The sequence below is a fragment of the Coregonus lavaretus genome (assembly GCF_964263955.1).
Source record: "Coregonus lavaretus genome assembly, chromosome: 25".
NCBI classification, from domain to species: Eukaryota; Metazoa; Chordata; class Actinopteri; order Salmoniformes; family Salmonidae; genus Coregonus; species Coregonus lavaretus.
In genome coordinates, this window is record NC_140012.1 from 29,195,579 (window position 1) to 29,214,832 (window position 19,254).

The following is a 19,254-nucleotide window of genomic DNA, read 5'->3' on the forward strand; positions in this document are numbered from 1 at the left end:
AAATAAGTTCAGGAGTAAAAATGTGCTTAACAAGTCACATAATAAGTTGCATGGACTTACTCTGTGTGCAACAATGACTACCTCATATCTGTACCCCACACATACAATTATCTGTAAGGTTCCTCAGTCGAGCATTGAATTTCAAACACAGATTCAACCACAAAGACCAGGTAGGTTTTCCAATGCCTCGCAAGGAAGGGCACCGATTGGTAGATGGGTAAAAATAAAAGAAGCAGACCTTGAATCTCCCTTTAAGCATGGTGAAGTTATTAATTACACTTTGGATGGTGTATCAATACACCCAGTCACTACAAAGATACAGGTGTCCTTCCTAACGTGGTTGCCAGACAGGAAGGAAACCGCTCAGGGATTTCACCATGAGGCCAATGCTGACTTTGAAACAGTTAGAGTTGAATGGCTGTGATAGAAAACTGAGGATGGATCAACAACATTGTAGCTACTCCACAATACTAACTTCATTGACAGAGTGAAAAGAAGGAAGCCTGTACAGAATTTTAAAAAATCCAAAACATGCATCCTGTTTGCAGCAAGGCACTAAAGTAATACTGCAAATTAACTTTTTGTCCTGAATATGTTTGTTATGTTTGGGGCAAATCCAATCCAATACATTACTGAGTACCACTCCATATTTTCAAGCACAGTGGTGGCTGCAGCATGTTATGGATATGCTTGTAATCGTTAAGGACTGGGGAGTTTTTCAGGATAAAAAAATCAACTGAATGGAGCTAAGCACAAGCAAAATCCTAGATGAAAACCTGGTTCAGTCTGCTTTCCACCACAAACTGGGAAATTAATTCACCTTTCAGCAGGACAATAACCTAAAACACAAGGCAAAATCTACAATGCTTACCAAGAAAACAGTGAATGTTCCTGAGAGGCAGAGTAACAGTTTTGATTTAAATATACTTGAAAATCTAAATGGCAAGGCCTGAAAATGGCTGTATAGCAATGATCAACAACCAATTTGACAGATCGAAGAATTTTAAATAGAATAATGAGCAAATGTTGCACAATCCAGGTGAGGAAAGCTCTTCGAGACTTACCCAGAAAGACATACAGCTGTAATCGCTGCCAAAGGTGCTTCTACAAAGTACTGACTCAGGGGTGTGAATACTTCAATTAGATATTTCTGTATTTAATTTTCAATACATTTGCAAAAATGTCTAAAAACATGTTTTCACTTTGTCATTATAGAGTAGTGTGTGTAGATGGGTGAGTTAAAAAAAATGTAATCCATTTTGAATTCAGGCTGTAACAACAATATGTGGAATAAGTCAAGCTTTATGAATAGTTTCTGAAGGCACTATATTTGAAAGGGGATACCTAATCAGAGTCACATCTTAATGCATTCAACCCAACCCCTCTGGATCAGAGAGGCTGCCTTAATAGACATCCATGTCATCGGCGCCCAGGGAGCAGTTGTTGTTGGGGGTTAACGGTCTTTCAAGGGTAGAACGGCAGATATTTCCGCCTTGCCGGCTCGGGGATTCAAACCAGCGACCTTTCAGTTACTGGCCCAACGCTCTTAACCGCTAGGCTACCTGCCGCCCCAGCCCAGGAGACTTCCAGTACAAACAAATCTTCTGCAAGAGGTCAAAGCAGTGGGTGGTTAAGAAAGTGTATGAGAGGCTTGTCCACCTGGCTGTGGAATGCAGAAAGGACCACACGGTTGTCTACAAAGAGCCAGAGCCATGACAACCCAAACCCTTCAACTTCTTTGTGATATTCATGAAATGTATTTGGATGAACTATATAGCTTCAGTCTTACTGCTAAAACAAAAGATGCAGGGAGTTGGTTTATAATTTAAACTTTAATTTGTTGGCAAGTAAACGTGTTTTAATAAAACAGAATAGTCTGTCAATATAGCAAATAACTAGACATGGCTTGTATTCAAGACAAAGTTTATTTGCTCTGGAGACCGAGGTGAGTTTACACAGAAGTATACAACAACAGTTATGGCAATGTTTGACATATACTGTAGAAGGAAAATATACTAATAACGCTTATAAAAAAATAGTTATACAAAGGGAATACTTGCATGTGGTGCAGAGGTGTTCGGAGTCACTTTGATACTAGGGGAGATTGTTATGGGACCTTTCACATTTCTTCTTGTAAAATAACATACAAAATAAATGTGTCGTCCAGCTCTTCTTGGAAAGAGGAATCATCAGAAGCAGCCATTGTAGCTAATTATTTAGCAATCTCGGCTAGACAGTGAGTGCATGGTAACATAGCTCCTGTAACCTGTAAACTAGTACCGCCCCCATTTTGAATGAAAGCCTGCCTTCAAGGGTGGGAACTTGGCAGTACGGCTCCCATCAGGCTGTATGTAGTCTTTACAAAGCCAGGGAAAATGAGTCAACCTAGATATCCTGGAATGTCCTGGCAGATACAGTGGGGAAAAAAAGTATTTAGTCAGCCACCAATTGTGCAAGTTCTCCCACTTAAAAAGATGAGAGAGGCCTGTAATTTTCATCATAGGTACACGTCAACTATGACAGACAAATTGAGAAAAAAAAAATCCAGAAAATCACATTGTAGGATTTTTAATGAATTTATTTGCAAATTATGGTGGAAAATAAGTATTTGGTCACCTACAAACAAGCAAGATTTCTGGCTCTCACAGACCTGTAACTTCTTCTTTAAGAGGCTCCTCTGTCCTCCACTCGTTACCTGTATTAATGGAACCTGTTTGAACATGTTATCAGTATAAAAGACACCTGTCCACAACCTCAAACAGTCACACTCCCAACTCCACTATGGCCAAGACGAAAGAGCTGTCAAAGGACACCAGAAACAAAATTGTAGACCTGCACCAGGCTGGAAAGACTGAATCTGCAATAGGTAAGCAGCTTGGTTTGAAGAAATCAACTGTGGGAGCAATTATTAGGAAATGGAAGACATACAAGACCACTGATAATCTCCCTCGATCTGGGGCTCCACGCAAGATCTCACCCCGTGGGGTCAAAATGATCACAAGAACGGTGACAAAAATCCCAGAACCACACGGGGGGACCTAGTAAATGACATGCAGAGAGCTGGGACCAAAGTAACAAAGCCTACCATCAGTAACACACTACGCCGCCAGGGACTCAAATCCTGCAGTGCCAGACGTGTCCCCCTGCTTAAGCCAGTACATGTCCAGGCCCGTCTGAAGTTTGCTAGAGTGCATTTGGATGATCCAGAAGAGGATTGGGAGAATATCATATGGTCAGATGAAACCAAAATAGAACTTTTTGGTAAAAACTCAACTCGTCGTGTTTGGAGGACAAAGAATGCTGAGTTGCATCCAAAGAACACCATACCTACTGTGAAGCATGGGGGTGGAAACATCATGCTTTGGGGCTGTTTTTCTGCAAAGGGACCAGGACGACTGATCCGTGTAAAGGAAAGAATGAATGGGGCCATGTATCGTGAGATTTTGAGTGAAAACCTCCTTCCATCAGCAAGGGCATTGAAGATGAAACGTGGCTGGGTCTTTCAGCATGACAATGATCCCAAACACACCGCCCGGGCAACGAAGGAGTGGCTTCGTAAGAAGCATTTCAAGGTCCTGGAGTGGCCTAGCCAGTCTCCAGATCTCAACCCCATAGAAAATCTTTGGAGGGAGTTGAAAGTCCGTGTTGCCCAGCGACAGCCCCAAAACATCACTGCTCTAGAGGAGATCTGCATGGAGGAATGGGCCAAAATACCAGCAACAGTGTGTGAAAACCTTGTGAAGACTTACAGAAAACGTTTGACCTGTGTCATTGCCAACAAAGGGTATATAACAAAGTATTGAGAAACTTTTGTTATTGACCAAATACTTATTTTCCACCATAATTTGCAAATAAATTCATAAAAAATCCTACAATGTGATTTTCTGGATTTTTTTTCTCATTTTGTCTGTCATAGTTGACGTGTACCTATGATGAAAATTACAGGCCTCTCTCATCTTTTTAAGTGGGAGAACTTGCACAATTGGTGGCTGACTAAATACTTTTTTTCCCCACTGTAGGTATATCGTTAAATCCAATGGCTCTATGGAACAAGGACAACCATATCTACTTGCTGTTAGCGTGATTGTGCAATCAGCGAAACAAAGTGCACAATAATTGCTACAAAACATGACACCATTAATTTTTAGATCAGACAGCAGGCTCAATCAACCAATGACAACATTGTCTGAAGTCTCCCAGGGCGAAATTTCTAAAAAAATACAGCTATAGTGCATAACTATGTCTGAATCACCATCTCATCACTCATTATGTAGGGAGACTGGAAAAACACCCCAAATAGTGTCTAGCGGTGAAGTTTACCTTTATATTATTATATATATTTTTAGCTGTATAAGGTCCTTTGTAGCTCAGTTGGTAGAGCATGGTGCTTGTATCGCCTGAGTAGTGAGTTCGATTCCTGGGACCACCCATATGTAAAATGTATGCACACACGATTAATGGCATATACAATTTAAGTCGGAAGTTTACATACACTTAGGTTGGAGTCATTAAAACTTGTTTTTCAACCACTCCACAAATGTCTTGTTAACAAACTATCGTTTTGGCAAGTTTATTAGGACATCTACTTTGTGCATGACACAAGTAATTTTTCCAACAATTGTTTACAGACAGATTATTTCAATGTATCACAATTCCAGTGGTTCAGAAGTTTACATACACTAAGTTGACTGTGCCTTTAAACAGCTTGGAAAATTCCAGAAAATGTCATGGCTTTAGAAGCTTCTGATAGGCTTATTGACATAATTTGAGTCAATTGGAGGTGTACCTGTGGATGTATTTCAAGGCCTACCTTCAAACTCAGTGCCTCTTTGCTTGACATCATGGGAAAATCAAAAGAAATCAGCCAAGACCTCAGAAAATAAAATTGTAGACCTCCACAAGTCTGGTTCATCCTTGGGAGCAATTTCCAAACGCCTGAAGGTACCACGTTCATCTGTACAAACAATAGTACGGAAGTATAAACACCATGGGACCACGCAGCCGACATACCGCTCAGGAAGGAGACGTGTTCTGTCTCCTACAGATGAACGTACTTTGGTGCGAAAAGTGCAAATCAATCCCAGAACAACAGCAAAGGACCTTGTGAAGATGCTGGAGGAAACAGGTACAAAAGTATCTATATCCACAGTAAAACGAGTCCTATATCGACATAAACTGAAAGGCCGCTCAGCAAGGAAGAAGCCACTGCTCCAAAACGGCCATAAAAAAGCCAGACTACGGTTTGCAACTGCACATAGGGACAAAGATCGTACATTTTCGAGAAATGTCCTCTGGTCTGATGAAACAAAAATAGAACTGTTTGGCCATAATGACCATCGTTATGTTTGGAGGAAAAAGGGGGTGGCTTGCAAGCCGAAGAAAACCATCCCAACCGTGAAGCACGGGGGTGGCAGCATCATGCTGTGGGGGTGCTTTGCTGCAGGAGGGACTGGTGCACTTCACAAAATAGATGGCATCATGGGGAAGGAAAATTATGTGGATATATTGAAGCAACATCTCAAGACATCAGTCAGGAAGTTAAAGCTTGGTCGCAAATGGTTCTTCCAAATGGACAATGACCCCAAGCATACTTCCAAAGTTGTGGCAAAATGGCTTAAGGACAACAAAGTCAAGGTATTGGAGTGGCCATCACAAAGCCCTGACCTCAATCATATAGAACATTTGTGGACAGAACTGAAAAAGTGTGTGCGAGCAAGGAGGCCTACAAACCTGACTCAGTTACACCAGCTCTGTCAGGAGAAATGGGCCAAAATTCACCTAACTTATTGGGGGAAGCTACCCAAAACATTTGACCCAAGTTAAACAATTTAAAGGCAATGCTACCAGATACTAATTGAGTGTATGTAAACTTCTGACCCACTGGGAATGTGATGAAATAAATAAAAGCTGAAATAAATCACTCTACTATTATTCTGACATATCACATTCTTAAAATAAAGTGGTGATCCTAACTGACCGAAGACAGGGAATTTTTACTAGGATTAAATGTCAGGAATTGTGAAAAACAGAGTTTAAATGTATTTGGCTAAGGTGTATGTAAACTTCCGACTTCAAATGTATTATAAAAGATTTTGCTAAATGGCCAAAATATACACGTTAACTCATAGCAACAAGTCTTAATAGCAGTACCGCCAGACCTTGCTGCCTGGTCAGCAAACCCTCTCTCAGTACAGAGGCCTGGTTCCCCTGCAGGTTAGATCTTTTTTCAATATTTCATTTTTTATTGTTTCAGGACAACACAATCAAATTGCACATATATTCTGAACTGAAGACAAACAAGATGACATGAAACATGAACCTGGAGTATGAGTAGGCGGGACAGGCCCCTCAGCGCCCTGAGCTCCATCATCCAGAGGTGGTTGTGGCTGAGGTGCAGCTTCCTGAGGTTCTCAAACTGCTCCAGGCCCAGAACGCCCAGCTATTTTGGTCCAGGCGGAGCTCCAGGAGAGAGGACAGGCTGTGGGAGAAGTCAGGCAGGAGCCACCGAAGCTGGTTGTAGCTCAGGTACAACCTGTCCAGGAAAGAAAGGGATGACAGGGCCTGGAAAATACAGATTTTCTTAATGATATGCTGTATGAGAGAAATTATTCCTCAAAAGGTAACAATATGACAAAGTGAAAATAATTAAGACAAAATGTGATAAAATGGTAACAAATAATCCAAAAAGGTAAAGAATATGACATCTCCTTCACATAGTTCATCAGGCTGTTGATCGTGGCCTGTGGAATATCGTCCCACTTCTCTTCAATGGCTGTGCGAAGTTGCTGGATATTGGCGGAAACTGGAACACGCCGTCATACACGTCAATTCAGAGCATTCCAAACATGCTCAATGGGTGACTTGTCTGGTGAGCATGCAGGCCATGGAAGAACTGGGACATTTTCAGCTTCCAGGAATTGTGTACAGATCCTTGTGATATGGGGCCCTGCTTTAACATGCTGAAACATAAGGTGATGGTGGCGGATTGATGACAATGGGCCTTAGGATCTCGTCACGGTATCTCTGTGCATTCAAATTGCCATCAATAAAATGCAATTGTGCAATTGTCGGAAGCTTATGCCTGCCCATACCATAACCCCAACCGCCACCATGGGGCACACTGTTCACAACGTTGACATCAGCAAAGCACTCGCCCACACGACGCCATACGCTCAGTCTACCCGGTACAGATTCATCCGTGAAGAGCACACTTCTCCAGCGTGCAAGGGCCATCTAAGGTGAGCATTTGCCCACTGAAGTCGGTTACGACGCCAAACTGCAGTCAGTGGCCTTTTATTGTCCCCTGCACAAGGTGCACCTGTGTAATGATCATGCTATTTAATCAGCTTCTTGATATGCCACACCTGTCAGGCGGATGGATTATCTTGGCAAAGTAAAAATACTCACTAACAGGGATGTAAACAAATTTGTGCACAACATTTGAGAGAAATAATATTTTTGTGTGTATGGAACATTTCTGGGATCTTTTATTTCAGCTCATGAAACATGGGACCAACACTTTACATATTGCGTTTATATTTTAGTTCAGTATATTTAACGAACTATTTAGCAGTCTTAAGGCTTGGGGGTAGAAGCTGCCGTGCAGTAGCAGATGGAACAGTCTGACTTGGGTGGCTGGAGTCTGACAATTTTTAGGGCCTTCTGACACCGCCTGGTATAGAGGTCCTGGATGGCAGGGAGCTTAAGCTGTGATGCAACCAGTCAAGATGCTCTCAATGGTGCAGCTGTATAACTTTTTGAGGATCTGCCAAACCTTTTCATGACTGTTGGTGTGTGTGGACCATGATAGATCCTTAATGATGTGGACACCGAGGAACTTGAAGCTCAAGACCCGCTCCACTACAGCCCTGTCGATGTGAATGGGGGCATGTTCGGCCCTCCGTTTCCTGTAATCCACGATCAGCTCGTTTGTCTTACTGACGTTGAGGGAGAGGTTGTTGTTCTGGCACCACACTGCCAGGTCTCTGACCTCCGCCCTATAGGCTGCTGTCTCATTGTCGTTGGTGATCAGGCCTACCAACACCGTGTCATTGGCAAACATGATGGTGTTGGAGTCGTGTGCGGCCACGCAGTCGTGGGTGAACAGGAAATACAGGAGGGGACTAAGCACGCACCCGAGGGGTCCCCGAGTTGAGGGTCAGCATGGTGGGTGTGTTGTTGCCTACCCTTACCACCTGGGGGCGGCCCGTCAGGAAGTCCAGGATCCAGTTGCAGAGGGAGGTGTTCAGTCCCAGGGTCCTTAGCTTAGTGATGTGCTTGGAGGGCACTATGGTGTTGAACGCTGAGCTGTAGTCAATGAACAGCATTCTCACATAGGTGTTCCTCTTGTCCAGGTGGGAATGGGCAGTGTGGAGTGCAATAGAGATTGCATCATCAGTGGATCTGTTGGGGCGGTATACGAATTGTAGTGGGTCCAGGGTGTCTGGGATGATGGTGTTGTGAGCCATAACCAGCCTTTCAAAGCATTTCATGGCCACAGATGTGAGTGCTACGTGGTGGTAGTCATTTAGACAGGTTACCTTGGCGTTCTTGGGCATAGGGACTATGGTGGTCTGCTTGAAACATGTAGGTATTATAGACTTTGTCAGGGAGAGGTTGAAAATGTCAGTGAAGACACTTGCCAGCAGGTCAGTGCATGCTCATAGTGCACGTCCTGGTAATCCGTCTGGCCCTGCGGCCTTGTGAATGTTAACTTGTTTAAAGGTCTTACTCACATCGGCTATGGAGAACGTGATCACACAGTCATCCGGAACAGCTGGTGCTCTCTAGCATTATTCAGTATTGCTTGCCTCGATGCGAGCATAGAAGGCATTTAGCTTGTCTGGTAGGCTCACGTCACTGTGCAGCTTGCGGCTCGTTTTCCTTTTGTAATCCGTGATAGTTTGCAAGCCCTGCCACATCTGACGGGCGTCAGAGCCGGTGTAGTAGGATTCAATCTTAGTCCTTTATTTAATTATAAGCATCTGGATTAGTGTCCCGGATTAGTGTCCCACTCCTTGAAAGCGGCAGCTCTAGCCTTTTGCTATGTGTGGATGTTGCCCATAATCCATGGCTTCTGGTTGGGATATGTACAGTGCGGAGAACAAGTATTTGATACACTGCCGATTTTGCAGGTTTTCCTACTTACAAAGCATGTAGAGGTCTGTAATTTTTATCATAGGTACACTTCAACTGTGAGAGACGGAATCTACAACAAAAATCCAGAAAATACCATTGTATGATTTTTAAGTAATTAATTTGCATTTTATTGCATGACATAAGTATTTGATCACCTACCAACCAGTAAGAATTCCGGCTCTCACAGACCTGTTAGTTTTTCTTTAAGAATCCCTCCTATTCTCCACTCATTACCTGTATTAACTGCACCTGTTTGAACTCGTTACCTGTATAAAAGACACCTGTCCACATACTCAATCAAACAGACTCCAACCTCTCCACAATGGCCAAGCCCAGAGAGCTGTGTAAGGACATCAGGGATAAAATTGTAGACCTGCACAAGGCTGGGATGGGCTACAGGACAATAGGCAAGCAGCTTGGTGAGAAGGCAACAACTGTTGGCGCAATTATTAGAAAATGGAAGAAGTTCAAGATGACGGTCAATCACCCTTGGTCTGGGGCTCCATGCAAGATCTCACCTCGTGGGGCATCAATGATCATGAGGAAGGTGAGGGATCAGCCCAGAACTACACGGCAGGACCTGGTCAATGACCTGAAGAGAGCTGGGACCACAGTTTCAAAGAAAACCATTAGTAATACACTACGCCGTCATGGATTTAAAATCCTGCAGCGCACGCAAGGTCCCCCTGCTCAAGCCAGTGCATGTCCAGGCCCGTCTGAAGTTTGCCAATGACCATCTGGATGATCCAGAGGAGGAATGGGAGAAGGTCATGTGGTCTGATGAGACAAAAATAGAGCTTTTTGGTCTAAACTTCACTCGCCGTGTTTGGAGGAAGAAGAAGGATGAGTACAACCCCAAGAACACCATCCCAACCGTGAAGCATGGAGGTGGAAACATCATTCTTTTCTTTGGGGATGCTTTTCTGCTAAGGGGACAGGACGACTGCACCGTATTGAGGGGAGGATGGATGGGGCCATGTATCGCGAGATCTTGGCCAACAACCTCCTTCCCTCAGTAAGAACATTGAAGATGGGTCGTGGCTGGGTCTTCCAGCATGACAACGACCCGAAAACTCAGCCAGGGCAACTAAGGAGTGTCTCCGTAAGAAGCATCTCAAGGTCCTGGAGTGGCCTAGCCAGTCTCCAGACCTGAACCCAATAGAAAATCTTTGGAGGGAGCTGAATGTCCGTATTGCCCAGCGACAGCCCCGAAACCTGAAGGATCTGGAGAAGGTCTGTATGGAGGAGTGGGCCAAAATCCCTGCTGCAGTGTGTGCAAACCTGGTCAAGACCTACAGGAAACGTATGATCTCTGTAATTGCAAACAAAGGTTTCTGTACCAAATATTAAGTTCTGCTTTTCTGATGTATCAAATACTTAAGTCATGCAATAAAATGCAAATGAATTACTTAAAAATCATACAATGTGATTTTCTTGATTTTTGTTGTAGATTCCGTCTCTCACAGTTGAAGTGTACCTATGATAAAAATGACAGACCTCTACATGCTTTGTAAGTAGGAAAACCTGCAAAATCGGCAGTGTATCAAATACTTGTTCTCCCCACTGTATGTACGTATGGCCACTGTGGGGACGATGTCTTCGATGCACTTAATGAAGCCGGTGACTGATGTGGTAAGCTCAATGCCATCGGATGAATCCCAGAGCATATTCCAGTATGCGTTAGCAAAACAGTCCTGTTATGGTCAGATTTGCCAAATGGAGGGCAAGGGAGCTTTGTATGCATTTCTGTGTGTGGAGTAAAGGTGATCTAGAGTTTCTTCACCTCTAGTTGCACACGTGACATGCTGGTAGAAATTAGTTGAAACTGATTCAGTTTCCTGTATTAAAATCACTGGTCACTGGGAGAGCAGCCTGTGGATGAGCATTTTCTTGGCTGCAGAGCCTGCAGATCATTCTATGAGATCATGAGGATGCGTAGCGACCAGATCCCAGTGAAGGAGTCACTCCGTAGCTCAGTCAGCTTTTTATTACTCAGGTCCAGGAGCCACACCGTGAGGGATGTGGGTGAAGGCATGAGACATACACTCCACCAGGTCTGAGGCTTCATAGCACAGGCATCGGTGGGGACATTTTGAAACTGAAAAGTCTAAACGGATCCTTGATGTCCCAACTGACATTAAGGTAAGGGTTAAGGGCAGTGGTGGAAAAAGTACCCAATTTTCATACTTGAGTAAAAGTCAAGATACCTAAATAGAAAATGACTGAAGTGAAAGAGAAAGTCACCCAGAAAAATCCTACTTGAGTAAAAGTCTAAAAGCATTTGGTTTTATATATACTTAAGTATCAAAAGTAAAAGTGTAAATCATTTCAAATTCCTTAAGTAAACCAGACGGCACCATTTTCTTGTAAAAAAAAAAAAAGATGGATAGCCAGGGGCATGCTCCAACCCTCAGACATAATTTACAAACGAAGCATGTTTTTAGTGAGTCCGCCAGATCAGAGGCAGTAGGGATGACCAGGGATGTTCTCTTGGTAAGTGTGTGAATTAGACCATTTTCCTGTCCTGCTAAGCATTCATAATGTAACAAGTACTTTTGGGTGTCAGGGAAAATGTATGGAGTAAAAAGTATATAATTTTCTTTAGGAATGTAGTGAAGTAAAATATAAAGTTGTCAAAAATATAAATAGGCAAGTAAAGTACAGATACCAAAAAAAACTACTTAAGTAGTACTTTAGCGCGGCAGGTAGCTTAGTGGGTAAGAGCGTTGTGCCAGTAACTGAAAGGTCGCTGGTTCTAATCCCTGAGCCGACTAGGTGAAAAATCTGTCGATGTGCCCTTAAGCAAGACACTTAACCCTAATTGCTCCTGTAAGTCACTCTGGATAAGAGCATCTGTAAAAGTACTTTCAAGTATTTTTTACTTAAGTACACATCACTGGGTAAGGGTTAATGTTAGGATTAGGTTAGGGTAGGGACATCCCAAGGTTTCTGGATAGCACTAACCATCTTGATGTCGCCGGACATAGTGATTATGTCGCCCAGGTCTAGCATAATGGATACGCTGTGTCTTGGCAAGACGGAGCTGCTCTTCCTCCCGGGGAAGGACTGCCCGTTCCATGATCTCGCCATCACGGTTGACAACTCCGTTGTGTCCTCCTCCCAGAGTGCGAAGAGCCTTGGCGTGACCCTGGACAACACCCTGTCGTTCTCCGCTAACATCAAGGCGGTGACCCGATCCTGTAGGTTCATGCTCTACAACATTCGGAGAGTACGACCCTGCCTTACACAGGAAGCGGCACAGGTCCCAATCCAGGCACTTGTCATCTCCCGTCTGGATTACTGCAATTCGCTGTTGGCTGGGCTCCCTGCCTGTGCCATTAAACCCCTACAACTCATCCAGAATGCCGCAGCCCGTCTGGTGTTCAACCTTCCCAAGTTCTCTCACGTCACCCCGCTCCTCCGCACACTCCACTGGCTTCCAGTTGAAGCTTGCATCTGCTACAAGACCATGGTGCTTGCCTACGGAGCTGTGAGTAGAACGGCACCTCCGTACCTTCAGGCTCTGATCAGTCCCTACACCCAAACGAGGGCATTGCGTTCATCCACCTCTGGCCTGCTGGCTCCCCTACCTCTGCGGAAGCACAGTTCCCGCTCAGCCCAGTCAAAACTGTTCGCTGCTCTGGCACCCCAATGGTGGAACAAGCTTTCTCACGACGCCAGGACAGCGGAGTCACTCACCACCTTCCGGAGACATTTGAAACCCCACCTCTTTAAGGAATACCTGGGATAGGATAAAGTAATGCTTCTACCCCACCAAATTTATTTTTTTATACATTGTAAAGTGGTTATCCCACTGGCTATAAGGTGAATGCACCAATTTGTAAGTCGCTCTGGATAAGAGCGTCTGCTAAATGACGTAAATGTAATGTAGAGGTCTCATTTATGAATCTGGAGGATGTATCAGTCACTGTTTGCAAGTGCTATTCCCAAACTGGATCCCCCAAGATGTTGGTCTAAGATGCTGTTGATTCTGTTTTCTAATGGGAAAAATACACACTCTGTAGCTGTTATGGGGGGGGGGGGGGGGGGGTGGTCATGTGTACAGTTCAGTTGGTGAACATTGAACATTCCTGATTAGATTAAACGGAACATTAAACATCCAATGTCAGATATGGTCAATTTTGGGTGGATCCCCAAAATAGCAATGTTTTCCACAATATAAAACCATGACTTCCAGAACATTGATGAGATTTGCACTTTTGTCCAAAGGTAATTTACCAACAAAAAAAATATGTATATAGATTCATTATCAAGTACTTAGTCCTGTAAACCTATGTATTAACATTTCTGTAATCAAAATATACAATATAAAGAGTTCTTCTTACCTCAATGGGACTTCCTGGTTAAATAAAAACAATAAAAACATACACGTACCCTAGTCCAATCGTAACTCCAGCAGTCCGTGAATCGGTCTTCTCCACTATTAGACTTCAGATTAGACTAGCAGTTACCCAGTGGAATGTAATTACATTACCTGCAGATTCTCACTTCCTACTTTACCATCACAGACACCAAAATTACCTGTAAATTACAGTCCTTTGGAATGACAACTTGGCCTCTCTTCACTCATTTTGTTAATCATCTGTCCGGAGTTCTTTGAAGCAGCAAGCACAGCAGCATGTTACATTTGAGTACCGGGCAGCCTGAGAGAAACAATAATCCTTTACTCATTTGAATAATTCATTGAATGTCCAGGTAATCAAGGGATTCTGAGAAGACAGTTCTCTGTAATCAAATCTATTCCAAAATAGAGAAAATAACCTGAGAAATTCTAATTGCAGTGTTGTCAAATTATAGCAAATGGGAATGATTAAACAACTTATGTGATAGATAATTTTACTTGTATGACACCAATACCACTAACATGTTTAAGTTGGTGTATAATGGGTGGCTTGCCAGGTATGACCATGCACATTGAATACAGTCATGATTAAACGGTAGCCTACTGCAGCCTTGTGAAACCAGACCGATCTCGTGATAGCTCATATTCTGTTTCACTCCATGTGAAACAAAACATGAGCACAGTGGTCAGTCTGGTTTCACAAGGCTTACTGCACTATTGAGTGACCATTCTTTTGCAGAGACAATTTGTGATATTCTACAATGTTCCATATACCACAAGTCATTGCAAAAAATTAAAGTCCTACCAACAGGAAATCAATAATTTGCCATCTGAATCTTTCTAAGTTTTGTTTCCTTGCCTCGCAACAAGCGATTGAAATTACAGTATTAGTCAGAATTTTTGTTACTTTTATTTTAGAAAATGTATTTTTAAAGTGTGGCATTTCAAGTCACATTTTGTTTAAAATACAGAAAAAACAGACACTTGTAGAACATGGATACAGCAAAAAGAAAATGACCGAAAATAAAGCTAACAAGCCTTTCTGACTGCTCTATTTTCTCTTTTTGAAGAAATGAAACTGAGGAGGTGGGTGGATAGGGGGGACGATGATGAATTAATGGATGGGGGGGGGGGGGGGGGGGGGGGGGGTGAGGGAGACGATGATGAAGTTAGTTAAAGGAAACTATGGTTGCTTCATGTTTTAAATTATCTTTATAAAGTCTAATTGAAGATTCACTCTCTTCCTCCTTCTTTTTGTTGTCTTTTTCGTAAATGGTTTGATCTTCTGGACCCAGGGCCCCTTAGCGCTGTATCTTCCTGGTCTCTGACACCGAGGGCTAGGAATGCCAACCTTGTCCGGCAGTGGGGACAGACTGCCAGCCGTGCAGCCTTCCTGTCCCCCGCCGTGTTGCCTACCCTGGCTGGCTGGACCCACACTGCCCTACACCGACTCAAGAAGATAAAGTGGTGTCCTTCTGTGTTTGCTGTGCTTGTGAACGTTGCATGGACTTCTGCCTTTCCACGTCTCTAAAATGTTTCTCAACCTAAAGAGGAACGACAGGGGAAGAACAATTGATGCATGATCCAATTCTATATGCCATTGTATCAAAAGTTATTTGTAAGAAATAAAAGGGCAAATGACATGTAAACTGTATCATAATTCCACAACAATGACAGATGAAGTAGTAGTAGGTAGGCGATACTCACTATTTTGCGTACATGACTTAAAGCGCTTCCCTCTTTGCCTTTGCAGTTCTCAGCCTGGTATGGCGGCGAAATTACAACATCGTCCATGACCAGTATGTTCTTCTCCTGCCATTTACAGTCTTTGATGCTGCAGAACACAGTACACATCATTAGATTAACGTCTGGAAACAATTAATTGGTCAAACAGTCCCTGACCTTGAGATGAGGAGTCAAGTCTATTTAAACCACTCTACAATTTTCTAAATAAAGCATGAAATCTCAAATTGTAATAATTGTTTTTATTTATGGTTGACCAACCGCACCGGTATAAATTCTACGTCTGCCGTGTGGGGAAAACTGAGGTGTCAGATGGGATTGTCGTTCCCGCTTCTTACCAATTTAAACTAAGCTTAAGAGCCCAAATCAGGTCAAGACCTCAAACGTCACCTGCCTAAATCTAGCCAGTATGACTGAAAAAAGGCGATTAAGTAGGCCCATTTCCATGGCCTGTGAGTTAAATGGATCAATACCGTTTTTTTTTGTTGCTACTACTTCAATTTTGTCCTCAAATCACCTGCCCATATTAGTTACCCAGTAATTATTACCTGTATCCTATTCCACCCACCGATTCTCTGCCCCTCAGGAATTCATCAAGTTTATTGAATCTAAATTGAAAAAAGGCACTTACGTTTTGTGAATAGTCTGGAATAGCAGCTGGCCCTCCGCAGAAACCCCAGCACTGATTGCATAGGCTTGGGACAGCTTGTCCTCCTTCTCTGACCGTGCCCGATTGGCAAGCTGGGAGGAAGATGACAGGGAGGAGAAAGTTAGGAGGGGATCTGGAGTAGAAGGCACTCAACCAACGTGAGTCGAGGTGCAACCACAAACTATAAGAGCATTTGAAGGGAATAGGCGTGAAACGCAACTCTCGCTAACAACTGAAAACACAATTGACAACCTTGACCCAAAACATGGGATGTTCTATCTGATAATGAATAGCACCAATCTTGTGTCCCAGGTCTAAATCAGTCCCTGATTAGTGGGGGAAGAATGTAAAAAAGCAGTGGAACTGGCTGAATTTGAGGGATCTACAGTATGACAGCAGATGAGGGCCTACCTTGCTAACATTCAGTGATGCTAGAGGAGGAAGAGCTTCAGTCCGGTCATTTATTATATCAACTTCAGAAACATAGGCTAAATTGATCAGGATGACGTCGTTGAGGTTTGGCTTTCCGCTGGAGGGAGCACATTCTGGGAGGAACTCAAGTCAAGGTAAACAAACTGTAAAGGTAGTAACACATGCACACATGGCAGTTGGTGTACAAGACTAGAGCATCAGTGACATTAAAATAATCTCAAGACATGAATAAATATAGAGTTCACATTCTAGGTATATACAAAAACATCCTACAATACCAATGGTCCAGACTGCATACAGCCTATAAGCACACGCTGCTATAAAATTACCTGAGCAAGTATAAATTATTAGACTGATTTAATTGCCGTACTTCAAATAATGGGCAGGTGCATACAGATGTCATGGCATTTTAAGTTCATTGCTTTGAGCAAAATAGGTGTGCATAAAAATAAAATAAAACATTTCTGGAACTAACACTCTCACTTTACATTATTTTTCTTACTAGCTCTTGTACTTACTGTGACTGTGGTATGTGGTTGTCTCACCTAGCTATCTTAAGATGAATGCACTAACTAAGTTGCTCTGGGTAAGAGCGTCTGCTAAATGACTAAAATGTAAATGTAAAATGCATGACTGAGCATTTGGAAGGAAGAGGTATGTCTCGCACATGAGTCACACCTATTCCTTCCAAATGCTCATATAATTTTTTGGTTGTACCTCATCTCACGTTGGTTGAGAGCCTTCTACTCCTCTACAGGTATTTGACTGAGCAAATATGACATCACCATCAGCAGCGTTAGAATGTGTGAATCGTCAACATTGAAATATGATGGTCTATTCTCCCTATCAAAATGTAAAATATATCAGACAACTTCAACACCATAGCTCACTGTAATAGAGTGGTAGACTGAGGAAGTCTCACTTGCCAGACGTATGGCACTCCACTAGCGGCTTCAGTAAGACACCGAGTTAAGGTTGGGGCAGGCCTATCAGTCAGTGGCAGTACTGGCACAGTCAGCTGGAATGACAACCAAGGGCAATTCTGCCACCTGTAGTAGCCTGGGTCAACATACACAGGTTGTAGCATGGCAATGAATGACAGCAAGCATCCTAAAGAAGGTTGAGGCATGAATGGAACAATAAAATAATGCACAACACAAGGCCCTAAATGCAGAGACAGTGTGTCCTTCCACAACATAGGCCCTAGCTTAGTATTAAACATCTAGGCCTAAATGCTGAAAACATACACATTCTCCTGAAGGTATAACTATCACCTCTGGGATAGCTTGTAAAAAATTGCCAGGAAACATGGCAAGATGCTGGACATCCCTCATCAGCACTGCGGACTGGTCACTTCAATCACGCCATCTAAACAAAACGCATGCTATTCTATTCAACTACAAAACATTAAATCACATACTACAGAAATGAATTGCAACTGTGGTTACATTTTTACTTGCTTTGTTCCTAGTGGGATCTTTACTGTCTGCCACTGCCATTATTTGACACCAACCGGTTCTCTCCTATTCAATTAAAATGCTCCGTGGATGCTAAATTACAGCTCCAGTCTCAGTGGACTGGTATAGCTAGCAGAAAAAAAAGATAGTTGAATGGCTAGCAATAGAAGCACTCATGTGACAACCAGCCATTGGAGCCAGTGCAAGGTGGTCCCACGCCCACCCTCAGGAGTGTGGATTGCGGAGAGAAACATCCATAGCTTTTTCAGCTAGCTACTTGGGCCAAGGTGTATTGAAAAGCCATAGTCGGGCAATACTATTAGCTTGTAGCTAGCGTTATGCCGTTTCTGTCAGAATACTTAACGTCACTGACTTTGACAAATCAATCATGCCGTGAGTTAGATTTCATGAGTGACACTTACGAATATCAAACATAAAGACAGCGTCAAATGGTCCCGTAATATGCTGGCTATCTAAAGCTAGCTAGCTAACGTTAGCTATCTAGCTGCTAGTTAGCATTGAGGTACAATGAAATTCAGTGTTGTCATTTATTATTGATATGTATGCAATCAGTCAGGTGGTCTGTTTAAAAAAGCCTCTGTGATGGTCAGTTGACTAGTTAAGTTAACTATCTAGCAAGACTGTCACGCTAGCCAATATCAATTATACCATTAACAGTGAATCTGCCATGATGCCATGCCATACAGGATTCTGCCAAATAGTGATCCTAGTCGAGGACCAGCAATTCTACGTTGAATCACAACAACACATGTAAAAATAACTAAGAACTCAGAGCAAAAATCCATCAACATTAACCAAATGTAATACAGATGAAGGAGCGTACGACTCAGACAATCTTAATGAATTGTATCAAAATCTTTCACGGGGACAAAGCTAGCTAAGCAATTCGGCTAGCTACTGTACTATTAATTACGCCTGCGCGGATCACTATTTGACACATGCCCTTGCAGGCAAACAGGCCAATGATTCAATGGCATCCTAAAATTGAGAAAGGATACTCAAAGTCAACATCTTGGACTGGTAATCGAAGGCCACCACCTCTCCTTGCAGACGCTGGCCCAAGCAGGTGAGACAAGAGACATGGCTCCCGACGCTAAAATACTCCCCCGGTCCAGGAGCCGCCATCTTCTCCGCCAGAAAACCGGAGCGCAAGTCTTACGTAAAATTAGTACGTGATCTCGTCACTTGCACGACTTCGGGGCGTGTCAAATCACGTAGCTACGTCCCATCTCATGATTTTCATTAATTCCACAGTTCTGTAGCTAGCTAGTAGCTAGTATTTTAGCATTACATTAAGATTTTTACCAAGAATACTATATTATAGGGTTTCCTCCCTGGATGAAAAAAGGAGTTGCACTCTCTCTCTGATAGGGAGGCATTGACTGATACTGATGGAACAGTTCCATGCAGAACAGTTCGATGACTACCATCAGAACATTAACATGCACCTG

General features: G+C 43.0%; 1 protein-coding gene across 1 annotated transcript; it reads right to left on the reverse strand.

The window, feature by feature from the left end:
• Window positions 1-14,392: 14,392 nt before the first annotated feature.
• On the reverse strand, window positions 14,393-18,946 carry LOC311100390 (protein LSM12 homolog A-like). The gene is made up of 5 exons (XM_084141282.1): window positions 18,802-18,946; window positions 16,305-16,438; window positions 15,876-15,985; window positions 15,209-15,335; window positions 14,393-15,045 (listed from the first exon to the last, which is right to left on the reverse strand). Exons 1-5 carry the CDS (start codon window positions 18,926-18,928, stop codon window positions 14,953-14,955), a joined length of 591 nt encoding a protein of 196 aa, XP_083997408.1. The 5' UTR covers window positions 18,929-18,946; the 3' UTR covers window positions 14,393-14,952.
• Between the last annotated feature and the right edge of the window lie 308 nt (window positions 18,947-19,254).

What these genes read in the sequence shown, in the direction of transcription:
- LOC311100390 (XM_084141282.1), bottom strand. Translation starts at nt 18,928, where the DNA reads ATGGCGGCTCCTGGACCGGGGGAGTATTTTAGCGTCGGGAGCCATGTC. An exon ending in CATCACTGAATGTTAGCAAG is followed by an intron (nt 15,986 to 16,304) that starts GTAGGCCCTCAT and finishes TCTTCCTCCCAG; the next exon opens with CTTGCCAATCGGGCACGGTC. An exon ending in TAAGTCATGTACGCAAAATA is followed by an intron (nt 15,046 to 15,208) that starts GTGAGTATCGCC and finishes GTTCCTCTTTAG; the next exon opens with GTTGAGAAACATTTTAGAGA.